Source organism: Elephas maximus, chromosome 24 (genome assembly GCF_024166365.1).
Source record: "Elephas maximus indicus isolate mEleMax1 chromosome 24, mEleMax1 primary haplotype, whole genome shotgun sequence".
In the NCBI taxonomy this organism is placed as follows: Eukaryota; Metazoa; Chordata; class Mammalia; order Proboscidea; family Elephantidae; genus Elephas; species Elephas maximus.
In genome coordinates this window covers 43,297,780-43,322,255 of record NC_064842.1, presented here as the reverse complement: position 1 = coordinate 43,322,255, position 24,476 = coordinate 43,297,780, and the positions used below count along the sequence as shown (strand labels likewise).

The 24,476-nt window shown below is 37.8% G+C and overlaps 1 protein-coding gene across 1 annotated transcript in view; it reads left to right on the top strand.

Annotated features, from left to right (window-relative positions):
• Positions 1-24,476, top strand: part of ACBD6 (acyl-CoA binding domain containing 6) — a 290,459-nt gene that overhangs the window by 235,084 nt on the left and 30,899 nt on the right. Inside the window, exon 7 of the mRNA XM_049868483.1 lies at positions 13,444-13,474. Within this exon, the coding sequence (XP_049724440.1) occupies positions 13,444-13,474 (31 nt within the window). The remainder of the gene's footprint in view (positions 1-13,443; positions 13,475-24,476) is intronic.

The following is a 24,476-nucleotide window of genomic DNA, read 5'->3' as shown; positions in this document are numbered from 1 at the left end:
GCACATCCTGTTGCTTCTACCTTCAAAATCTGTTCATAATCTGACCACTTCTCATCTTGCCATCTGCTAGCCCGTTGGCCCAAGTACCTGTCATTTCCTACCTGAGTTGTTGCAGTAGCCTTCTAACTGGTCTTCCTGCTATTGTTCACTCTTTTCTCAACCTGGCAACCAGAGTGATCCCCTGAATCCATACATGAATTCAAGTTAATTCTCTGATCAGAACCCTCCAGTGGCCTCCCATCAAATTCAGAATAAAAGCCAAAATCCTTACAATGGCCTACAAGCTCTATACCACCTGACCTTCTATTGCCTCTCTCACCTCACCTCTTATTAGTGATCTACCTCGTTCACTCTGTTCCAGCCACACTGGCCTCCTTTTGGTTCCTCAAACATGCCAGGCATATCACCATTTCACTTTGCACTTACTGATCTTGTGTCCTCTATTGCTTTTCTCCCAGATACTCACGCAGCTTGCTCTCTCATAACCTCCTGGTTTTTCACCCCCAGCCATCTTCTTGGTAAGGTGTACAGTGACTACCTTATTTTAGGTTGAAACCCACTCTTCTCCTGCCTCCCAGCATTCTCTATCCTTCTTTCCTGCTTTATTTTTCTCTATAGCATTTATCATCATCTAGCACAGTGGTTAAGCATTCATCCTTTCAAATCTGCCATTAACTCCTTGGAAACCCTTTGAGGCAATTCTACTCTGTCCTATAGGGTTGCTATGAGTTGGAATCAACTCAATGGCAGTGGGCATGGGTTAGCATACTACTAGAAGATGTGGCTGCAACAATGGGCACAGACATAGCGTTGATTGTGAAAATGGTGCAGACCGGGCAGTGTTTCGTTCTGTTGTACATAGGGTCACCGTGAATCAGAACTGACTTGACAACACCTTACTTGAAACCTGTGAGAGGTGGAACTCGACGGGACTGCCTTGTTTTTCTGGGTCTCACAAGTTTTCTGCCTTTGACAGTGTGCAGTCTTACCACTTTTCTATCACTCTCTATTACAGGAAAATATTTGAGTTTTCCTTCTCTGACAGGTTTCTACTTTACACAGGTTCTAGCTTTTGCAGGTTTTACTATATGTATTTTACTTATTTAATTTAGTTTATTTTCTGTATCCCCTCCCCACTATGACAGAGATTTTGGTCTGTTTTGTTCATTGCTCTTAGAACAGTACCTGGCACGTAGTAGGTAAAAAAAAGTAAATATCTCTTCAGTGAATAAATGAATGAATTTAAGCATGAACAACCTTACAGATAAATATTTGCACAGATCCTTGATTTATTTATTCATTCACTCAATAAAAAATAAAAAATTTTGAGTACTTGCTGTGTACCAGACACTGTTGCTAGGGCTAGGAATACAACAGTCAGAAAGACATGGTCCCTACCCTTAAGGAGCTTGTAATCAAAAGAAGATAACAAATAAATGTATTTTTAAATTACAAATTATAATAAATGCTGTGAAAGAAACAGCCAGGGGGTTGAACTAAATAACAATGGGGGCAACCTTGCTTTTCAGCAAGTAGTGAAGGAAGACTTCTTCCACATAGCTAACAGGTTGGGACCATGAGGAATAGAAAGAGTCAGTCACATAGAGAGCAGGAAGTACAACATTTTATGAGATAAGATTAGAAAGTTAGACAGGGCTAAATTATACGAGGTTTTCTAGGCTAGTGGTTCTCAAAAGTGTGGAATGGAAACTCCTGGGAGTTTTTGCAGTCCTTTCAGGAGGCCCATGAAGTCACAACTATTTTCATAATAATCCTAAGGTATTATTTGCATTTTTCACACTCATTCTTTTATGACCATACAGTGGCATTTTCCAGAGGCCACATGACGTGTGATATCAAAACAGATAGAATGAAGAAGTAGATTTGAGTATCTAATTATTTTCTCTTTTACCAGGCGTTAAAGAGATTTGCAGAAACGTAAAACAATGCCAGTCTTCTCTCTACATTATCTTTTCTTTTGGAAATGTATTTGTTTTCATTTTTAAAATTGTTACTTATAGTAACACATAATGGGTTTAAAATTTCTCAACTTTAGTTTCTAATATGGTAAATATTGATAGATTTAAACCATCTAAACAAAAGCTCTTCGAGGTCCTCAATAATTTTTAAGAGTGTAAAGGGACACTAAGACCAGAAAGTTAAAAGTTTTGGACTTTATTTTAAGAGCAATGGGAAGCCAATGAAGAGTTTTAAACCAAGGTAGAAACATGATCTAATTTAACTTTTGAAAAGGTCACTTTATTTATTTTATTATTGTGATTTAGGTGAAAGTTTACATAGCAAATTAGTTTCTCATTAAACAGTTAATACATAAATTGTTTTGTGACATTGGTTGCCAACCCGGTGATGTGTCAACATTCTCCCATTCTGCAACCTAAGTTCCCTATTTCCATTCGTACAGTTTTCCTGTCTCTTCCTGCCTTCTTGTCTTTGCTTTTGGGCTAGTGTACCCATTAGTCTAATATACGTGATTGAACTATGAAGCATGTTCCTCATGTGTGTTATTGTTGGCCCTATAGATCTGTCTAATCTTTGGCTGTAGGGTGAACCTCAGAAGTGACTTCAGTACTGAGTTAAAAGGGTGTTCGGGGGGCCATACTCTCAGAATTTCTCCAGTTTCTGTCAGACCAGCAGGCCTGGTCTTTGTGTTTGTGTGTATGTGTGTGTGTGTGTGTGTGTGTGTGTGTGTGTGTGTGTGTGTGAATTTGAATTTTTTTCTGCATTTTCTCCCACTCTGTCCGGGACCCTCTATTGTGATCCCTGCCAGAGCACTCAGTGGTGGTAGCCAGGTACCATCTAGTCATTCTGGGCTAAGTCTGGTGGAGGTTGTGGTAATTGTGGTCCTTTAGTCTTTTGGACTAATCTTTTCCTTGTGTCTTTGGTCTTCTTCATTCTCCTTTGCTCCAGCCAGGATAGGACCAGTAGATGTATCCTAGATGACCACTCATAGGCTTTTAAGATCCCAGTCGCTACTCACCGTAGAATGTAGAACACTTTCTTTGTCTACTGTGTTATGCCAATTGAGCTAGGTGTCCCCCAAGACCATGGTCCCCAGCCCTTAGCCCAGTAGCTTGGTCTCTCAGGGAGTTTGGATGTGTCAGTGAAGCTTTTCTTAAACTGCTACATGAAGAATAGATTGGAGTGGGCCTGGAGTAGATGTGGGGAGGAGGACAATTAAGAAGTTATTGCATTAATCCAGCTAAAAAATGATGGAGGTTTGTATTGAGGTGGTGTACTGGACTGAACAGTGTCCCCCCTAAAATTCATATCAACCTGAATACCTCACAATGTGACCTTATTTGGAAATAGGGTCTTTGCAGATATAATTAGTTAAGTTAAAATGAGGTCATATTGATTAGCGTGGGCCCTAGCCCAATGACGAGTGTCCTTATAAAAAGAGAAAACAGAGACTTAGAGAGACAGGGAGAACACCATATGATGACAGAGGCAGAGATTGGAGTGATGTGTCCACAAGCCAAGGAACACTAAGGGTTGCCAACAACCACCACAAGCTGGGAGAGAAACATATTCTCCCTCAGAGCCTGTAGTAGGAACCAACTCTGCTGGTATCTTGGTTTTAGACTTCTAGCCTCCAGAACCATGAAAGAATAAAATTCAGTTGTTTTAAGCCACCCAGTTTCTGGTAATTTGTAACAGCAGCCCTACAAACTAATACAGGTGGTAACAATGAGGATGAAGAGAAATGGGTAATTAGACATAAACTTTAGAAGTAGAACCAGTAGAAGTTGCTTATGGATTAGATATAGAGAGTGAGAAAAAGAGAAATCAAAGATGGATCTTACATTTCTGGCTTGAGCAGCTGGGTAAATAGTAGTGTCATTTATTAACATGAAAACTTGGGCATGGGACTGTTTTTCTTTGGGGATAAATTCTTAGAAATGGAATCAGTAGGCCCCCATTTTCTTAAGAGTCCTCATGTCTTTATTCTTCTAGATATGCTTTAGAATAATTGATATTGTTTTAGTACTATTTAGTATTCTTCTATCAGATCACCCCACTTAAACAATTAGATATAGTAAAATATACTGTTGTGGCTTAATTCACTCAGGTAGTCAAAGAACTTAGGCAAAAAGAGAGGCATACAAAGAACCAAGAACATGCACCATGGAAGAAATTCTTATGGTCAAAGTGGGACAGACAGCAAGAGGTGGCAGAGTCCTATGATATCCTAAAGTATTTCAAATAAAATTTCTCGATGGAAATTCTGGCAATATATGTTTAATACCATACTAGGAGACTGACTACAATTTCCCCTGCTGGATGAAAATCTGACCTTAGATAAAAATATTTACCTATGTTTCCTGGTAACCTGATGAGGTAAAGAATGTCAGTTATTTTACTAAGCAACATTACTTACGATAAAAATGGCTCCTGATTGGTAAATTGCATCTGGACTGAGAGGAACTGCGAAAAGGAGTGATAAATACCTAATGGAGACACTGCTTATTGGACTGTCCTGAGTTTCTTATAATTGGCGTATCCCTTGCACGGACCCAGGAAGCTATTGTTACAGGATATATAATGGCTCCTGTAAAGCATCGGGGCCTCTAAGCCGAGGAAGACCCCACATCCACTGATGTGGAACTCTTCTCCTTGCACCTGAGCTATATTACCTGGAGAGAAGATAGCTCCTGTACAACTGGGCGAGCTCTCGTCTACATGAATTATTGCAAGGACTCCAGTGTGACACTGCACTGATGGCAGGCTCTGCAGGCTTCTGTCTGAAATCACTCTGAATAAACTGATGCCAAGTGTGTCCTGTGGTAGTCTTGCGGGTCTCACCGATTAAGTGAAGCTAAGAAGACCAGCTTGTGGGCGTAGCACATACATTATCCATTCTTTAGTGTTAACTGCTCATTTATACTGTGCCTGTTTTACTCCAGTCCCTCTTTCTCCAGCAATTTTAGTATCATGTTAAAAACACTGCAGTTATCTTAGCTGCAGTTTCCAAAGCAGACCTGTTCTTGAGAACATTTGTGTAGATGTGAATCTGCTCAGTTGCCTTAATAGGGATGAATAATCAATAGATGCTACCTTTGATTATTTTCCTTTCAGTCATTTGCTTGTCATGTTTGCAGTGGTTACTTATCATTGTGCATATCATTTATTAAAGATCGCTTTTATTATTGTAGTTCATATGGAAAAAAAGGCTTCTTTCCTGTACTGAAGGTTTGATGGCATAAGCATAGCTAAAAATGCCCAATTTTCCGTTTGATCATAGCTGTATGATTTTAGATTCAAATTTAGTTTTGATGCACGAATTACTGCTTACCCAATGAGAAAGATCTTTGGAGAATTAAGTCTCCAAATTAACCTGTCTTTTGTCAGCTTTTTGGAATTATTACTTTTTATCCTTTATTCAGGGCAAACCATTAACAAAATGGTGAGCGGTCTGGTCAGAAAAAGTTACAATTGTCGATTAACAAGTTAGTTCTGCTATTTTGTGGAGGGTTAGACAAATGTCCAGAGATGGAAAGAGAGCCAGTGAAACAGTGACAGCTAACTTATCCAGAGATTTGTTACCCAGCAACCTCAGTCTCTAGAAAGTGATTTTCAAACTCCGCACAATGGAGTCCCTTCTGGTGATAACTGCCAGCAATTGGTGGTGAGGCAAGAATGCCAAGAGTACAAGGGCTCCAGGTTGCTCCCCTTCTCAGCCAGAGCAAAGTGCCACTTTTATAATTGCTTCATTTATTTGTCACTGTAGATTCCATTTGAACAAAAGTTTCCATTCCATTGAAAATCTCTGATTGAGAATATAGCCCCAAATCAAGATAAAACAACATGAAAATAAAATACAGGGATCTGTGATAAACCTTGCTGCAAATCATGTGAGGCCATCTCCAAACCATCACTCAGAGACTATTTCTAATTTTAGACACAACTTGAGAAACTTGTCTAATTTTCATCCCTCAGCAGTTTACAAGTAAAAAGATGTGAAGGATTTGGGCACACTGATAGTACTAAAGGCTACTTGATAATCCTATGGCTGTGGAAAAGTTATTTAAAAAAAAAAAAAAAAGGCTAAAATCCAATTCAACAAAAAACACTGGTAGTCTGGGGCCATTTAGTGAGAAGCCAAATAGCCGTATTATATACTTGGACGCCTTGGAGAGGCATCATTTATGTTGTAGCATGTGCAATAAATGATGTTTTTTGTTCACTCATAATCCCAGCCATTTATTTGGTACCTGGCGTGGTTCTAGGCATGGAGATACAACAGTAAATAGTAGCTGCTCTTGAGGGACTTAGTTTATGACGATAACACTGAATCATAAAAAAAAAAAAAAAAGTTAAATTATCTCCCGTTTTCTTCATGTAGATTATCTTCCCTATTCTCCATAAGTAAGTAAAATGTTTTGGAAAGAATTACATAAGAGTTTATAAGGGTGTTTTTAATGTTTGGCCACTTGAAGGGTAGCATTCCAATTATCTAAAAAATCTGCTGACATAAAATGCCTCATTCTCTAAAGATGCCAGCCAAATGAGGTGTTACTATACACCTACTTTTTCTTTTCTTTTTTTTTTTTTTAGCAGAGAAAGGCCTATCCCTAAGTTTAGCCAAAGGCTAAACTTACCGATCTAGAAAACTTCTTAGAAAAATAACCATAAAGTGAATTTGCAAACTTCTAAAATATCAGATTAGCTTAATCACCTTCTATTACAGAGTCACAGATCTCATAGATGCAGAAGCAACACATTCTAAGCTTAGAATTAATATTAAAAATTATCCCAAACTATACTGCTAACTTGTAATTTGTATCAGTACTTCTAATTCCTCCAACCAATTTGTTTTACTGCCTACCTTATCATATATTCACTTGAAACACTATTTTTTAAAGTAAAATTTATATATTAAACACCAATTTACTGAATAGGAACAAAATCTCTCATTAGCTACAACGTGGGAAAATCCAGCCCCACTGTGCAGCTCTGTTACTCCTTTCATGGTTCATGCTGCAGGACTACTGTTATCTTTAGAACTAACGTTAGTAGAGATGGTGGATCAAGTCTGAATTGAATTAGTATCAGAATTACTATGGTTACTAAAAAAGAAATCCAGTAACTCTTAGGAGAATTTTCTACTTATAGAGAACAGCTAGGAAACATGTTATTTCCATGACTGCAAAACATATATATCTTTACTTGGAATTAAGGCTTTTGATTCAGTTTGGTAAAATTCATTTAGCCATAGAAAAAAATCAGTACTTGGCTACAGTTTTATGTACAGGTAACAGTAGTGTTATCAGTGACTTAGTATTAAATAAGGGAATAAAAATAAATGGTGTTTCACATGTATCAGTTCTGAGCTAATTATTTAATATTTTCATCAGTACCTCAGTCGGTAGAATAAAAAAGTATACTTATATTTGATAGGGTACCCAATTTAGAGATAGAAAACTAAATCCTCAAAGAAATTAATTATGTATAAAATGGGGACATGATGAAAAATAAGTAAGGAAGAATTAGTGCATAGTCTGTGAGGAGATAAATAATCTGTATAAATTGAGGAGACAGTAACTTGTTCTGTGCACATGTGAAGAAAAAAGAACTCAGAAGTCAAACAGAATATAGTAGTGATTTTGTACCTTGTAACTTTTTTTTTTAACTGAAGTTAGTCTCCTGTTCACACTGTAGGCCCTTGTTGGGTTATTATGTTTGGTGTTACAGTCCCACTATAGGAAATATGTGGGGAATTTTTTTTTTTTTAATTTTTATTATGCTTTAAGTGAAAGTTTACAAATCAAGTCAATCTCTCACACAAAACCTTATATACACCTTGCTTCATAGTGGGGAATTTTTTAAGAGAGTTCAAGTAAAAGGAAAATTAAGAGGTTAAAAAATAAACTAATGAAGAATGATTAATGTATTCATTATTTCATAAACATTTATTGTGCATACTATATTCCAGACACTGTGATTGGCACCTGATGAAAGATACAGTACTTGCCTACAGAAGCTTATAGTCTTAGAGGAAGAGGTGGACAAGTACATTTAGTACATGCTCTTCCACAGTTGTTAGAAAAAAGGGGCACCTAAGCTTACCTGAGGAGTCAGGAAAGGTTTTCTGGAAAAGATGAGCTGAGTCTCAAAGGTCGAGGGAGTTACTTTTTCCTGGAAGATTCCAGACTGAATAATTTGAATAGTCCCCCATGACAAAACACCCGGAGATGCTGAATAAAATATTACAAACATCCTTCTAAATGCATGGCAGAGCTTACAAAAAAGCAAGGTAACTCTCCAAGGGCCAAAACAACCACACCTAAAAAACAAAGTAGTAACCTTTTAAATAAGATTTAAAAACAAACCTTTAACAAATGCTAAGTTTAACCAACACTGGGATGCCCTGAAAGGATTTGCCAGTCTCAATAATCATAGAGAGTTTGTCTTGGCCGGTGCTCCAAGTCTAGGCATAGAGGGGTGGGTGGCTACCCTTTTAAAATTTACATGACTTAAATGTTCAAAAATCCCTAAGATAAGAAATCAGCATAAGGGATCTAAGACTGATAATATCTCTGTGGTGCCTGACAGAAATAAGAGTAAAATCATTCTGGAGGGACAGACCTTCTATCCAGGGAGCACAACACAGAACTTTTCACAGATAAAGTTCCCACTTAAAATGAATTCACAGTCCAGAATTAGAAGGCACACACAAAAGGAAGCAATCTATAAAGAGTAAATGGCAGCCCCCACAACAAATACATTTAGCATTACCCTACCTCCCCTCCCTGATTTCAGATAAAAGAAATATAGACCCATGGGGACCGATTCAACACCGTAGTCCCTCATTAATGTCTAGCTCCCTAAACCAGGAGCTCAGGACTATCCTCGCCCAGACCAGTCTTGCAGCTTTAAAGAATCACCACACCCCCTAAGCCAGGAGCTTAGGGCAGGCACTACCCCTTTGCCTAGGCACTGGCATAAGGGGTCCATCGACTTCTAGCACCCTTCACCCCTACTTAGACCTGTGTGGGTCAATTCAACAGCGTAGACCCTCATTGGCATAGAACAATAGGGTGTACACCTGAAGCCTGTTTTCAGCTGCAGCAGCCAAAGAGCAGTTGCAGATTCACAACATTTGACACCACCCTGCCCATTAAGCAGGGTCCTCACCCAGGGGCGTGAGGGCTGGCAGTATCATCCATTCCATCTAGCCACCCAGGACAAGGGTCTAAGAATAAATGGTGGCTTCCAGTCCTTATAGCCAACAGCATTGGGTACCCGAAGTCTAGCTACAAAACTCACTCACCTACGCACTCTAGGAACGGGGACATGTCTTCCACTCAGGCACTCAGGGGCAGCCACCAGCCCCCTGCCTCCCACCGTAGCCAGATACCTGTGCCTGCTCCAAAGGCCCCTACACAGCCCTGTCCATCTAGAACTTTAGTGAGAGTCTGCAGCACACACTTGCTGACTGACGACCTGGACACCTGAGCTGAAACCTCAAAAGAAAAGTGAACAGACTCCTGGGCTCACACACCTAGTAGCTGCTCTAACCACCTGGTGACAGGATATGAGAGCTTCAGAGACACCAGTAACCAAAGCAGCTCACACACCCAGCCTACTTGGGCATATCAAAACAAAAAGTTAGGACACAGTAAGCAAACGTACAATAAATAAATATAATAACTTATTGGTGGCTCGCAGACAACAGTCAATATCAAATCACATAAAGAAGCAGGTCAAGATGGCTCCAGCAAGCCTCCAAAACAAAGAACCAGGAAACCTTCCAGAAGAAGATAAAATCTTGGAATTACTGGAGTTAGAATTCAAAAAATTAATACACAGAGCTCTTCAAGAGATCAAGAAGTAGATCAGGCAAAACTCAGAGCAAGCCAAGAACCACACAGACAAAACAATGGAGGAATTCAGGAAAATAATACAAGAACAGAATGACAAATTTAACAGGCTGCTGGGAACTATAGAGAGAAATCCAAAAGATTAACAATAAAATTTCAGAATTAGACAACTCAATAAAAGGTCATAGGAGCAGAATTGAGGCAATGGAAGTCAGAATTAATGAGATTGAAGATAAATCCCTTGACACCAGTTTATTTGAGGAAAAGTCAGATTGAAGAATTTAAAAAAATGAAACTCTAAGAATTATGTGGGACACTATCAAGAGGAAAAACCTATGAGTGACTGGAGTACCAGAACAGGAAGGGATAACAAAAAAAACAGAGAATTGTTGAAGATTTGCTGGCAGAAAACTTCCCTGATACCGTGAAAGACAAGATGATACCTGTCCAAGAAGCTCGTCAAACCCCATACTGGAGATCCTAAAAGAAATATACCCTTAAACTCAAGTCAGTTAGCAACCCCATAGGACAGAGTAGAACTGCTCTATAGGGTTCTTAAGGCTATAATCTTTATGGAAGTAGGCTGCCACATCCTTCTTCCAAGGAGCAGCTGTTGGGTTCATACCACTGACCTTTTGGTTAGCAGCTGAGCACTTTAACCACTACACCATCAGGGCTCCTTCAAAAGAAATACAGGGACTGTAAAAGTAGTCAGTTTAAAATGATCATATACATCAAAGACCGCTCTTAAGACACTATCTTTCAAAGACCAGAGGGCAGATTTCAAGGAGAGAGAAGAGCATGTGCAGCTGTGGGGGCCAGATAGGTGTTCTGATCGGGAATTGGCAGTCACAGACTTCGGAGGAGAAGGAATTGGGAGGGAGATGAGCCAGGCTTGGGTCAGGAAGTGCCTTGCGTTCTGTATTAGTTAGGACTTTTGTTTGCAAGTGACAAAAAAAAAAATTCACATTTGTCTAAGGAGTATTTTGTTGTTGGCTCACTTAACCAAGAAAGGCTAAGATGTAATTGAAATGATGGGAACCAGAAACTCATTCTCTCACCTCTACTTTCTTTGGGATTATTTTATTATCTCCTATTACAGACTGCTTTCCTCCAAGAAGTGAAGAACATGTCCACTTGCAGTGCTTGGCTTACACCTTTACACCTTTGCCTTTGATGAAAGAAGAAAGGGCCTTCTCTGAGCACACACCTCCACCCCCCAGCTCCATTTTGAAAAGTAAACTCTAACTGACATTACTCAAGTCACATACTTCTATACCAGGAGGGTGATGGATGCTATGGTTTGCACAGCTTGGGTCACATGGCCACCCTAGAACCATCACCAGTTCACTATGTAAACATACCTTCTCATAGAGTCCTTCCCTGCCTAAAAAAAATTACTCTAGTCCCTTACTCAGCTTTATTTTTTCAGAGCACTTGTCACTACCTATCATTAAATATATTTATTTGCTTATTGCCTCCCTCCACTAGAATGTAAGATTTATGACGTCAGGTACCTTGTCTGTCTCATTCACCTCTGTGTTTCCAGTGCCTAGAACACTAAATGAGACATGGAGATTTAATATTCATTGGTACAGGTAATTAAAAGGAATTAATTATTCTTTTTCCCTTGTGAAAATAAGCAATTAGAAATTGAAAGGGGCTAAATGAACTTTGAGTATATATGAGCATGGTGATTAAGCCTGAAAGTTACTCACAAATAGCAACAGAACTAAGTTTTCTTAAGATGGGTGATTGTGAAAAACAGAACTTTCAGAGTCCTGAAATTGCGGAAGAGTAAGCCCTTTCTGAACTTGTTTTCTGTTGCTGGGCATTCACATTTAAACTATAAATACCAGTATGTAAATATGTACACAGACACACACACATACATGCACACATACATACACTTTTACTGATTAACATTGGAAACTGGCAAAGTAGATGTGAGTCTCAAGCCATAATGGTCAGTACAGTTCTTGTGAAATTGCCCTTGGCTATAGCCAGGCAAGACAAAATACTGCAGAGCACAACACCTTGTCATGCCGCCCTGAATAAGCATCTCTCAGGTCCTGTTCATTATAGTGGCCTCAGCTTTCTCTCCTACCTGCCCTTAACCTCTAGGCACGGCAAGGCAAAGGGGAGCAGGGTAAGGAAGCTATCTAGAAAAGACAAGAAGTAGGCAAAAATTTCTCTTAGGCTTTCTCACTTCTTGATACTTCTTTCCATCTTCACTCCCCTTACACTTTATTATCTTTGTGATGCTTGATGAACATATCAAACTTAGCCACTGTTACACCTCAGCCAAGTCTGCTCTACTCCCAGGGTCCCTCAAAACTACTTCTTTCATATTCCCTCTCCCACCACCTCCCACACACACACATACATTCCTTACCTTCGAGTAGATCTTCCATTTTCTGTTTAGGAAAACAATTTCATTTAACTACATTGCCTCAGAGTTGTACCCCTTTCCACCCCACTCCCACCAGTTGTCATCTCTGCCAAGCTTCTCTAGCCGTTAAGAAGCTCTTAAGGAATGGCTTTTTCCTTACTGCCTCTGTTGACTACCCACCTTGGCTTTTTTCTTACTATCTATCTGAACCAGAGATCCCTGTGTCAGCTTCTTTCTTCCCTTCGTAGGAGATTAAATAGGGAGACCATAGCCAATAAGTTCTGGGAGCCAACTCCCACCCCACATCCAGCTTTTGGGAAGTAGGAAAGGCAAATACAGGGTGCCAAAGACTGGTGTGGTTTAAGTTATAATACCACTTTCTCCAAGTTATTTACAGTTAATTACCAGGGGAATAATAATGGCCATGCATATTACTAAGTACGTATCAAATTAATTACTAAATTCTACTTTTCACCTGTGTTCAGTCGTGATTATTTGTTGCTCACATGATGTGATTGGCTGCTGTCGACTTAAGACATAACATTGCTAAAAAGTACTCATCTGTGCTGTAATTAGTACATATAGTTACAATACTTTGGTTTTAAAACAAACATTTTTAACTGAAATGCCTAGAGTTTCCTGAGTATTGTATGGGAACTTTAGACTTTCTTAAAAACTTCTGGGACTTTGCATATTTTTACACTTCCATATGATATTTTATCTGCTTAAGAAACCTCTAATATTTATGAGCCTGGAATTTGTGAATCTTTGAAAAGGGGTTAAAAAGCTGTCAGCTCATTCTCACTGTAAACCACACACTTCTTAGACTTCAGAACAAGCTTGGAAAACGAACACATTCTAATACACATCAAGATAAACGGTGTACAGTGTCAGCTTTTCTGCCACCTGTCGGATAATCAAACTGCTACATTTTAACTCCTTAAACCCGCTCTTCCCTTGGATTTATCTGCAGATCTGATTATCTCGTCACTCTACTGTTGCAGCGCACAAGTTGCCATTCAATGTTCCCCTGTTCTCCGTGATAGAGAGCTTTGCCAGAAGTTACTGTGAGGCTCAACTGGCTCAACTGTGCCTGATAAACTTATGAAACTTTGATATATCAGATATACCTTATACTCCACAGTATAACTTTTGTACTTCCATGTTTTTATTATTTAGACTTCTAAAATTTATTATTTCTTTTTATAGGACAATGAAGGCCAAACAGCTCTACATTATGGTAAGCCATTTCTAAATTATTAATAATAATAATCAAAACTGTTTATTTCAGCCTTGTCTATACAACACTATATCCATAGTGCTTAGAAAAGTGCCTCACAGCTAGGAGAGGCACAATAACTTTTTTGTTTAAAAAACATATATTAATAGACTGTAAAGGTGGAGAGATGTTAAAATTCTTACGGGTACATTCATAGTAAATTGAGCATTTCTGTATTATCGACAGTAATAAAGGCTCGTCCAACCCCCCCCTTTGAAAATTTATTATTTCATTCTTGATACTGTTGTTGACAACTAAGATGCTAATCATTGTCACTGAAGGACCTAGAATCTCTCCTACAAGAAATACTTTCAGCTTCATAATTAAGATTGAAGTGTCACCAATTGCATGCCCCAACTTATTTATGAATTTAGCTAGTATAACCTAGGTACCAAAGCCAGCAGAAGAAGAGAAAAATTGTGAGTCAGTCTCACTTTTGAACATAGATGAAAAAAATCCCTAAATAAAACATTAGCAGATGAAATCCAGCAATAAATTTTTTGAAGAAAGATATGCCATGACCAAGCTGGGTTTATCCCAGGTATTCAAGAATGATTTAACATTTAAAATTTTTATTAATGTAATTTATCACATTAGCAAATTAGATGAAAACTATATGATCAAATCAAATGCACAAAAAGCATTTGAGGAAATTCAGCACTCATTCTAAGCAGCAGTGTAGAAAATTGGTTAAGACCTCAGGCTCTTAAGCCAGACTTTCAGTTCAAGTTGTAATTCCACTTTTGACCTTGGACAGATTATTTAACTTCACTGTACCTCAGTTTACTCATGGTGAAATAGAGATAATAAACTCAGAGGTTTGTTATGAGCATATAATGAGTTAATCTGTGCAAAGTACTTAGAACAAGGTCCCATGCCTGGCACATACTCTGTAAATATTTGCCAATATTCTTATTCGTGATTAAAACTCTTAATAAACTAGGAATGGAAGAACACTTCCATAACCTGATGAATTTATATATCAGAAACCTAGAGCAAATACGATTATTAAAGATGAACTATTTGAAGCAATCTCATTAAAATCAGGAACAAGAAAAGAATGCCTATCATGACTGCTTCTATTTAGGATTGTATCAGAATTCTAAAATACACAGAAGAAAAGCAAAAGACATACAAGGTGCATGGAATGGATAAAGAGAAACAAAATTATCATTATTCTCAAACAACATAATTAGCTACACAGAATATACAATAAACTCTACAAATTATTAAAACTTATAATTTACCAAGGTTGCTGAATAAAACATCAATTTAAAAAATCAATTACATTCTTAAAGACCAATTCTAAGAGATAGAAAATAAAAAAATTTAAAGATATTATTTACAATAGCAACAGAATGCTAGGAACCAACCTAACAACAGGCATGTAAAACCTTTATAGAAAAAAATTACAATACTTTTTTAAAATATATTTTTTAAAGACCTAAGTAGTAAAAGGAAAGAATGGGAAGACTTGGTATCATAAAAATTAGCTCTCCACAAGCGAAAATATAAATTCAGAGGATGTTTATAAGAATCTCAGCAGGTTTTTTGTGGAATTTAACAAGCTTGTTCCAGAATTCATATGGAAGAACAAAGAGTCAAGAATATCTAAGGCAATTAATTTGAAAAAGAAGAAAAAAGAGGAACTCGCTCTCTCAAATATCAAGATGTTATTTTAAAGCTGTAATAATGAAGGCGGCAGAGATCAGCTTCTGGCGTGAGAGTGTGAAGAGATCCAGTGACCCCCACTGCCCAGTGAAAGTAGTGAAAATTATAATAGGAAAAAATTGGGGAAACTCACAAATAGGTAGAAATTAAACAACAAACTCCTAAGTAACCAGTGCATTCAGGAGGGAAATCATAAAACACTTTGAGATGAATGAAAATGAAGACACAACATAATAAAACTTATGGGATGCAATTAAAGCAGTGTTTAGAAGGAAATTTATAGCTGTAAATGCCTATGTTAGGAAAGAAAAAAGATCTCAAATCAATAGCCTAACCTTCCACCTTAAGATATTGGGAAAAAAAAAAAAAAAAAGAGCAAACTAACCTAAAGCAAAAAAAATGAAAGAAATAATAAAGATTAGAGCAGAATAATGAAATAGAGAATAGAAAAACTAAAAAAACTGCTTCTTTGAAAAGATCAACAAAATTCACAAACCTTTAGCTAGACTGATAAGAAAAAAAGAGAGAAGACTCAAGTTAGTTGAACCAGAAATGAAAGGGGGGATATTATGACCGACGTTACAGGAATAAAAAGGATTGTAAAGGAATACTATGAATAATTGTCCAACAACAAATTAGATAAATGAAATGGACAAATTCCCAGAAAGACACAAACTACCAAAACTGATGCAAGAATCAATTGGTCTCAACCCACCTGGATCAAAGGAGAATGAAGAACACCAAGGTCACATGATAACTAAGAGCCCAAGAGACAGAAAGGACCACATGAACCAGAGACCTACGTCATCCTGAGACCAGAAGAACTAGTTGGTGCCTGGCCACAACCGATGACTGCCCTGACAGGGAGCACAACAGAGAACCCCTGAGGGAGCAGGAGATCAGTGGGATGCAGACCCTAAATCCTCACAAAAAGACCATACTTAATGATCTAACTGAGACTAGAGAAATCCCGGTGGTCATGGTCCCCAAACCTTCTGTTGGCCCAGGACAGGAACCATTCCCGAAGACAACTCATCAGACATGAAAGGGACTGGACAGTGGGTAGGACAGAGATGTTGATGAAGAGTGAGCTACTTGTATCAGGTGGACACTTGAGACTGTGTTGGCATCTCCTGTCTGGAGGGGGGATGGGAGGATAGAGAGAGTTGGAAGCTGACAAAATTGTCACGAAAGGAGAGACTGGAAGGGCTGACTCATTAGGGGGAGAGCAAGTGGGAGTACAGAGTAAGGTGTATATAAACTTATATGTGACAGTTTGACTTGATTTGTAAACGTTCACTTGAAGCTCAATAAAAGTTAATTAAAAGAAAAAAATTATGCAAGAAGAAATAGACGATTTGAATAGACCTATTACAAGTAAAGAGACTGAATTAGTTATTAAAAACTACCCACAAAGAAAAACCCATGCCCAGAAGTCTTCACCACTGAATTCTGCAAACATTTAAAAAGTACTTAATACCAATTCTTCACAAACTATTTCAAAAAACAGAAGTGAGAAGAACACTTCCCAACTCAATTTATGAGTCCATTATTATCCTGATACCAAAAACCAGACAAAGACATCACAAGAAAACTACAGACCAATATGTCTTATCAATATGGATGCAAAAATCCTCAACAAAATACTAGCAAACCAAATCAAACAACATATAAATAATTGTACACTATGGATCAAGTGAGATTTATCCCAGGAATTCAAATTTGGTTTAACATCTGAAAATCAATTAACGTAACACATCATATAGATAGAATAAACAACAAAATCACATGATCATCTCAAGAGCTGCAGAAAAACCATTTGACAAAATCCAACACTCTTCGTAATAAAAATACCCAACAAACTAGGAATAAAAGGAAACTTCCTCAACCTGATAAAAGGCACCTACAAAAAACCCACAGCTAATACCATACTTAATAGTGAAGGACTGAATGCTTTCCCCCTAAGATCAGAAACAGAGTAGAACTGCCCCATAGAGTTTCCAAGGAGCACCTGGTGGATTCAAACTGCCAACCTTTTGGTTAGCAGCTGTAGCACTTAACCACTACGCCTCCAGGGTTTCCAAAGATCAGAAACTAGACCACATCTAGCCCACATTATATTGGAGATTCTAGCCAGGTCAATTAGGTGAGATAGACAGATGATAGATAGATTGAAAAGCAAGAAGTAAAACTGATGATAGTTTTTTGCAGATGACATGATATTCTAAATATAAAATTCTAAGAATCACTAAAAAACTAATAGAACTAATAAATGAGTTTAGCAAAGGTATCAGGATACAAGATCAGTATAGAAAATTCAGTTGTATTTCTTTCTATACAGTTGCAATGAACAATCTGAAAATAAAAATTAAGAAAATTCCATTTACAATAGCATCAAAAAGAATAAAAAACTTCAGAAGAAATTTAACAAAATAAGTGTAAAACTTATACTCTGAAAACTACAAAACATTGTTTAAAGAAATTAAAGAAGACTTAAATAAATGGAAAAACACCCAAAGTTTGTGGATTGGAACACTTAACATTGCGAAGCTGGCAGTACTTCCCAAATTGATCTACAGATTCAACACAATCACTAATAGAATCCCAGCTGACTTCTTTGTAGACATTGTCAAGCTGGTTCTAAAATTTATATGGAGTTATAAGGGGCCCTGAATAGCCAAAACAATGTTAAAAAGTAAAAACACAAAATAGGAGGGCTCACACCTCCCAATATAAAACTTGCTACAAAGCAGCAGTAACCAAGACAGTGTGGTACTGGCATAAGGACAAATATATAGATCAATGGAATAGAATTGAGTGTCTAGAAATAAACCCATGCATCTGCAGTCAGCTAATCTTCAACAAGAGTGCCAAGACCATTCAATAGCAAAAGGATAATCTTTTCAACAAATGGTGCTGGGACAACTGGATAGCCACATGTGAAAGAAAGAAATTAAACTTTTTTCTTACACCATAATAAAAATTAACTCAAAATTGTTCAAAGCTCTAAATGTAAGAGCTAAAACTCTAACTCTTAGAAGGAAATATAGGGGTAAATCTTCATGATCTTGGATTTGGAAAAAGATTCTTATACATGACACCAAAAGCATAAGTAACAAAAGAAAAAATAGATAAACTGGACTTCATCAAAATTTAAAACTTTTATGCTTCAAAGGACACCATCAAGAAAGTGAAAAGACAGCCATCTGAATGGGATAAAATATTTCTCAATCACATTTTTGATAAGGGACTTGTGTCTTACAACTCAATAATAAAAGGGTAACCCAAACAGAAAAACAACAGAAGGAATCTACAAGACCAAAAGTTGGTTCTTTGAAAAGATCAATATCATCAACAAACCATTGGCCAAACTGACAAAAGAAAAAAAGGAAAGGAAACAGATAACACAAATGAGAAATGAGGTGGGGAACATTATACCAGACCCAACTGAAATAAAAAGGATCATAACAATACTATGAAAAATTGTGCTTCAACAAATTTGAGAACCTAGGAGAAAGGGACAGATTTCTAGAAACACACTACCTACTTAAATTAACACAAACCAAGAAAATCTGAACAGACCCATGACAAGAGAAGAGATAAGAGGTAATAATTTAAAAAAAAAAAAAAAGCCCTGGCCTGGAGAGCATTTTTACTGGAGAATTCTACCAAACATTCAGAGAAGAGTTGATACCAATTCAACTCAAAATATTCCAGACCATAGAAAAGGAAGGAATACTCCCTAATTCATTCCATGAAGCTAGCATAAGCCTGATACTAAAACCAGGCAAAGACACCACAAAAAAGGGAAGATACAGACCAATATCTCTCATGAATATAGATGCGAATATTCTCAACAAAATTCTAGCCAGCAGAATTCAGGATCATATAAAAAAAAAAATAATACACCATGACCAAGTGGGTTTCATACCAGTTATGCAAGGATGGTTCAATATTAGAAAATCATTCAATGCAATCTACCACATAAGTAGCACAAAAGAAGAGAATCACATGATCATTTCAATTGACACAGAAAAGGCATCTGATGAAATCCAACACCCATTCTTGATAAAAATTGTCAGTAAAATAGGAATGGAAGGGAAATTCCTCAACATAATAAAGGACATCTATATAAAACTAAAAGCCGACATCATTTTCAACAGAGAGAGGCAGAAAGCATTACCCCTGAGAATGGAAACAAGACAGCGGATGCCCTTTATCACCACCCCTATTTAACATTGTGCTGGAAGTCCTAGCTAGAGCAATAAGGCATGAAAAAGAAATAAAAGGCATCCAAATTGGAAAGGAAGAAGTAAAACTATCCCTGTTTGCAAACGATGTGATCATATACATGGAAAATCCCAGAGACTTCACAGGAAAGCTACTGGAACTAATAAAAGAATGCAGCAGAGTGGCAGGGTACAAGATCAACATACAAAATCAGTTGGATTCCTCTACACCAACAAAGAAAACTCCCAAACGGATATCAGGAAAACAATACCATTTACAATAAAAAAATTTTAGCCCTCAAAAAGATAAAACACTTTGGAATAAGTCTAACTAGACACATAAAAGACTTATACAAAGAAAACTACAAAACACTACTGTAAGAAACCAAAAGAGACCTACATAAATGGAAAAGCATACCATGCTCATGGATAGGAAGACTCAACATGGCAAAAATGTCAGTTCTACCCAAAGCGATCTATACACATAATGCAATCCTGATCCAAATACCAACAGCATTCTTTAATGAGGTGGAAAAACTAATGACCAACTTTATATGGAAAGGAAAGAGGCACCAGATAAGCAAAGCATTAATGAAGAAAAAGAACAAAGTAGGAGACCTCCCATTACCTGATCTCAGAACTTACTATACAGTCACAGTAGTCAAAACAGCCTGGTACTGGTACAACAACAGACACATAGACCAATGGAACAAAATCAAGAACCCAGACATAAATCCACCTATGGTCAGCTGATCTTTGATGAAGAACTAAAGCCTATTAAATGGGGAAAAGACAGTAATTTTAATAAATGGTGCTGGCAGAACTGGATGTCCAGCTATAAAAAAATGAAACAGGACCCATACACAAACACTAACTCAAAATGTATCAAAGACCTAAATATAAAACCTAAAACAATAAAGATCATGGAAGAAAAAATAGGAACAATACTAGGGGCCCTAAATCCAATACAATGTGGCATAAATACAATACAAACCATAACTAACGAAGCACAAACACCAGAAAATAAACTAGATAACTGGGTTGTTGTTGTCGTTAGGTGCCCTCAAGTCGGTTCCAACTCATAGCAACCCTATGCACAACAGAACAAAACACTGCCCGGTCCGAGCCATCCTTACAGTCGTTGTTATGCTTGAGCTCATTGTTGCAGCCACTGTGTCAATCCACCTCTTTGAGGGTCTTCCTCTTTTCCGCTGACCCTGTACTCTGCCAAGCATGATGTCCTTCTCCAGGGACTGATCCCTCCTGACAACATGTCCAAAGTATGTAAGATGCAGTCTCACCATCCTTGCTTCCAAGGAGCATTCTGGTTGTACTTCTTCCAAGACAGATTTGTTCGTTCTTCTGACAGTCCATGGTTTATTAAATATTCTTCGCCAACACCACAATTCAAAGGTGTCAGTTCTTCTTCGGGCTTCCCTGTTCATTGTCCAGCTTTCACATGCATATGATTCAATTGAAAATACCATGGCTTGGGTCAGGCGCACCTTAGTCTTCAAGGTGACATCTTTGCTCCTCAACACTTTAAAGAGGTCCTTTACAGCAGATTTACCCAAGGCAACGCGTCTTTTGATTTCTTGACTGCTGCTGTCAGTTTGTCGTAGTGTGGGGGCTTGTGTGTGGCTGTGATGCTGGAAGCTATGCCACCAGTTTTCAGATACCAACAGGGTCACCCATGGAGGACAGGTTTCAGCTGAGCTTCCAGATTAAGAGAGACTAGGAAGGAGGACCCGGCAGTCTACTTCTGAAAAGCATTAGCCGGCGAAAACCTTATGAACAGATAGCCGGGAGCACCTAAAAATTAAATATTTATGCTCATCAAAATACTTCACCAAAAGAGTAAAAAGACAACCTACAGACTGGGAAAAAAATTTTGGCTATGTTATATCGAATAAGGGTCTAATCTCTAAAATCTATAAAATACTTCAACACCTCAACAACAAAAAGACAAACAATCCAGTTAAAAAATGGGCAAAGGATATGAACAGATAGTTGACCAAAGAATACATTCAGGTGGCTAACAGACACATGAGGAAATGCTCCCAATCATCAGCCATTAGAGAAATGAAAATCAAAACTATAATGAGATACCATCTCATGGGAACATTACTGGCACTCATTAAAAAATAATAAGACAGAAAATAATAAATGTTGGAGAGGTTGTGAGGAGATTGGAACTCTTATGCACTGCTAGTGGGAATGTAGCATTGTGCAACCATGATGGAAAATGATATGGCACCTCCTTAAAAATCTGCAAATAGAAATACCATATGATCCGGCAGTCCTACTCCTGGAATATATCCTAGAAAAATAAGAACTGTCACACGACTAGACATGCACATCCTTGTTCATTGCAGCATTATTCACAATAGCAAAAAGATGGAAACAACCTAAGTGCCCATCAGCAGATGAATGGATAAACAAATTATGGTACATAAACACAATGGAATACTACACAATAAAGAGCAATGATGAATCTGTGAAACATCTCACAACATGGATAAATCTGAAGGGCATGAGGCTCAGCGAAAGAAGTCAATCACAAAAGGACAAATATTGTATGAGACCACTATTATAAAAACTCAAAAGTTTACATACAGAAAAAAACAATCTTTGATGGTTACTAGGGCGGAGAGGGTGGGAACGGGAAATAACTAACTAGATAGTAGATAAGTGTTAACCTTGGGGAAGGGAAAGACAACTCAATATAGGGGAAGTCATCAAAACTTGACCAAGGCAAAGTCATAGAAGCTTCCTAGACATATCCAAACACCTTGACAGACTAAGTTACTGGGCCTCTGGGCTGGGAACCCTGGTCTAGGGGGACATCTAGGTCAATTGACAAAATAGTTCATAAAGAAAATGTTCTACATCTTACTTAGGTGAGTAGCATCTAGGGTCTTAAAAGCTCGCGAGCGGCCATCTATACATCTATTGGTCCCGTCCCATCCAGAGAAAAGGAGAATGAAAAAAATCAAAGACACAAGGAAAATATTAGTCCAAAGGACCAATGGACCACATGAACCGCAGCCTCTACCAGCCTAAGCCCAGAAGAACTAGATGGTTCCTGGCTACCACCACCAACTGCTGTGAGAGGGATCACAATGGAGTGTCCTGGACAGAGCAGGAGAAAAATGTAGAACAAAATTAAAATTCACAAAAAAAGACCAGACACTGGTCTGACAGACTGGAGGAGCCCCTGAGACTATGGCCACTGAACACCCTGCTAACTCAGAACTGAAGCCACTCCCAAAGTCCATCTTTCAGCCAAAGATTAGACAGGCCTATAAAACAAGCAATAACACGTGAGGAATGGGCTTCTTAGTTCAATCAAGCATATGAGACCAAATGGGCAACTCCTGCGCAAAAGCAAAGGCAAGAAGGCAGGAAGGGACAGGAAAACTGGGCAAATGAACATGGGGGACCCAGGGTGCAAAGGGGGAGTGTGTTGATATATTTTGGGGATTGCAACCAATGTCACAAAACAATCTATGTATGAATTTTTTAATGAAAAAGTAATTTGCACTGTAAACTTTGACCTAAAGCACAATAAAACTTTTTTTAAAAAAGTAACCCAGTTTAAAAATAGACAAAGGATCTGAATAGACTTTTTTTTTCAAGGATATACAAATGGCTGATAAACACATGAAAAGATGATCAACATCATTTACTAATGCAGCAAAATGCAAATCAAGATCACAATGAAATACTACTTCACACCCACTAGGATGGCTAGAATGAAAAGGTCAGGTAAATGTTGGTTACTGAGAATGTGGAGAAATCAGAACCTTCATAAACTACTCGTGCTCCCCTAAGAACTATCTATATGAGATCGAACTGACAACAGCAACTCAAAAGATTAGATAGGAAGTTTAGGGGACAGCGAGTTTATATGTTAATGGGGGAAGAACAGTTTGGAAAAGGAGGGTGAGAATGGTTGCACAACTTGAATGTAAGCAACGTACTGAATTATACATGTAGAAATTGTTGAATTGATGTACATTCTGTGTATATTCTAAACAACAACAACCAAAAAAAATAATTTTTTTAAGTAAATAGCTGAAAGAAATTCAGCAATGGTAAATAAAATGTTTATAGAAGATTTATATATACACATGTATATCCATACCTGTTTCATTGCATATATATATATATACACATTTGTTTTCACTAGTAAATTGATAAAATATCTCTGGAAGGAAACAAAAACCTAATAATGGTGGTTGCCTAGAAGACAGGGATAGGATCAAAAAGCTTTTTCCTATAAGCCCTTTTATGTCTTTTGTATTTGGAACCCTATTCATATATTACCTGTTCAAAAATTAAATTTAAATTCAAATATAGGCTGTATTGGAACTATGAATTTGAGTTACCTTTTTAATTGTGTTTCGTTTATTAAACAAGTATTTGTTTGCGCCTGCTGGACTGGGCAGTGTTTCATTCTCTTGTACATAGGGTCACTGTGAGTTGAAACCGACTCACCAGCACCTAACAACATTTGCTAGATAAAATTTACCAAATATCCTTTCTATGTACGGGAAATCCTCAGGCGTCTTCACCTCCCCCCTCAATAAAGAAGAACTTGATAACCATAGTGATAAGCATGTGAACTCTCACTGTATCTAATCTGGGAAAACTATGAGCTTGGGCTTCAGTGCCACCCCAACCTGGAACTGAGGCTTCTTGAGGCAGAAGTGATGGGGAGTGGAATTGAGACCCTGCACATAAAGCCAGGACCTTCAAAGGGCTACCAAAAAAACACTTCGGTAAAAGATTAGATTTGAAAAAGTTGGCCGTAGGTATAAGGAAGGAAGACAAATTTAATCTGCATTGGACCAGAATCTGGGTGAAAAAGAAAGACCCACCTCACACAAGTGTAGGGTTCAAGCTCATACTCTCTGATTGTTCCGGGAACCCTCAAGTCAAGAAATTCATATAATAAATTATTTGGGCCGTGTTACCTACAAGGGACCTGGCAGAAGCAAATGATAAATTTCTCTGGAGGGACACTTTCTCAACTGAAGCAGCACAAAATTCCTACAGAA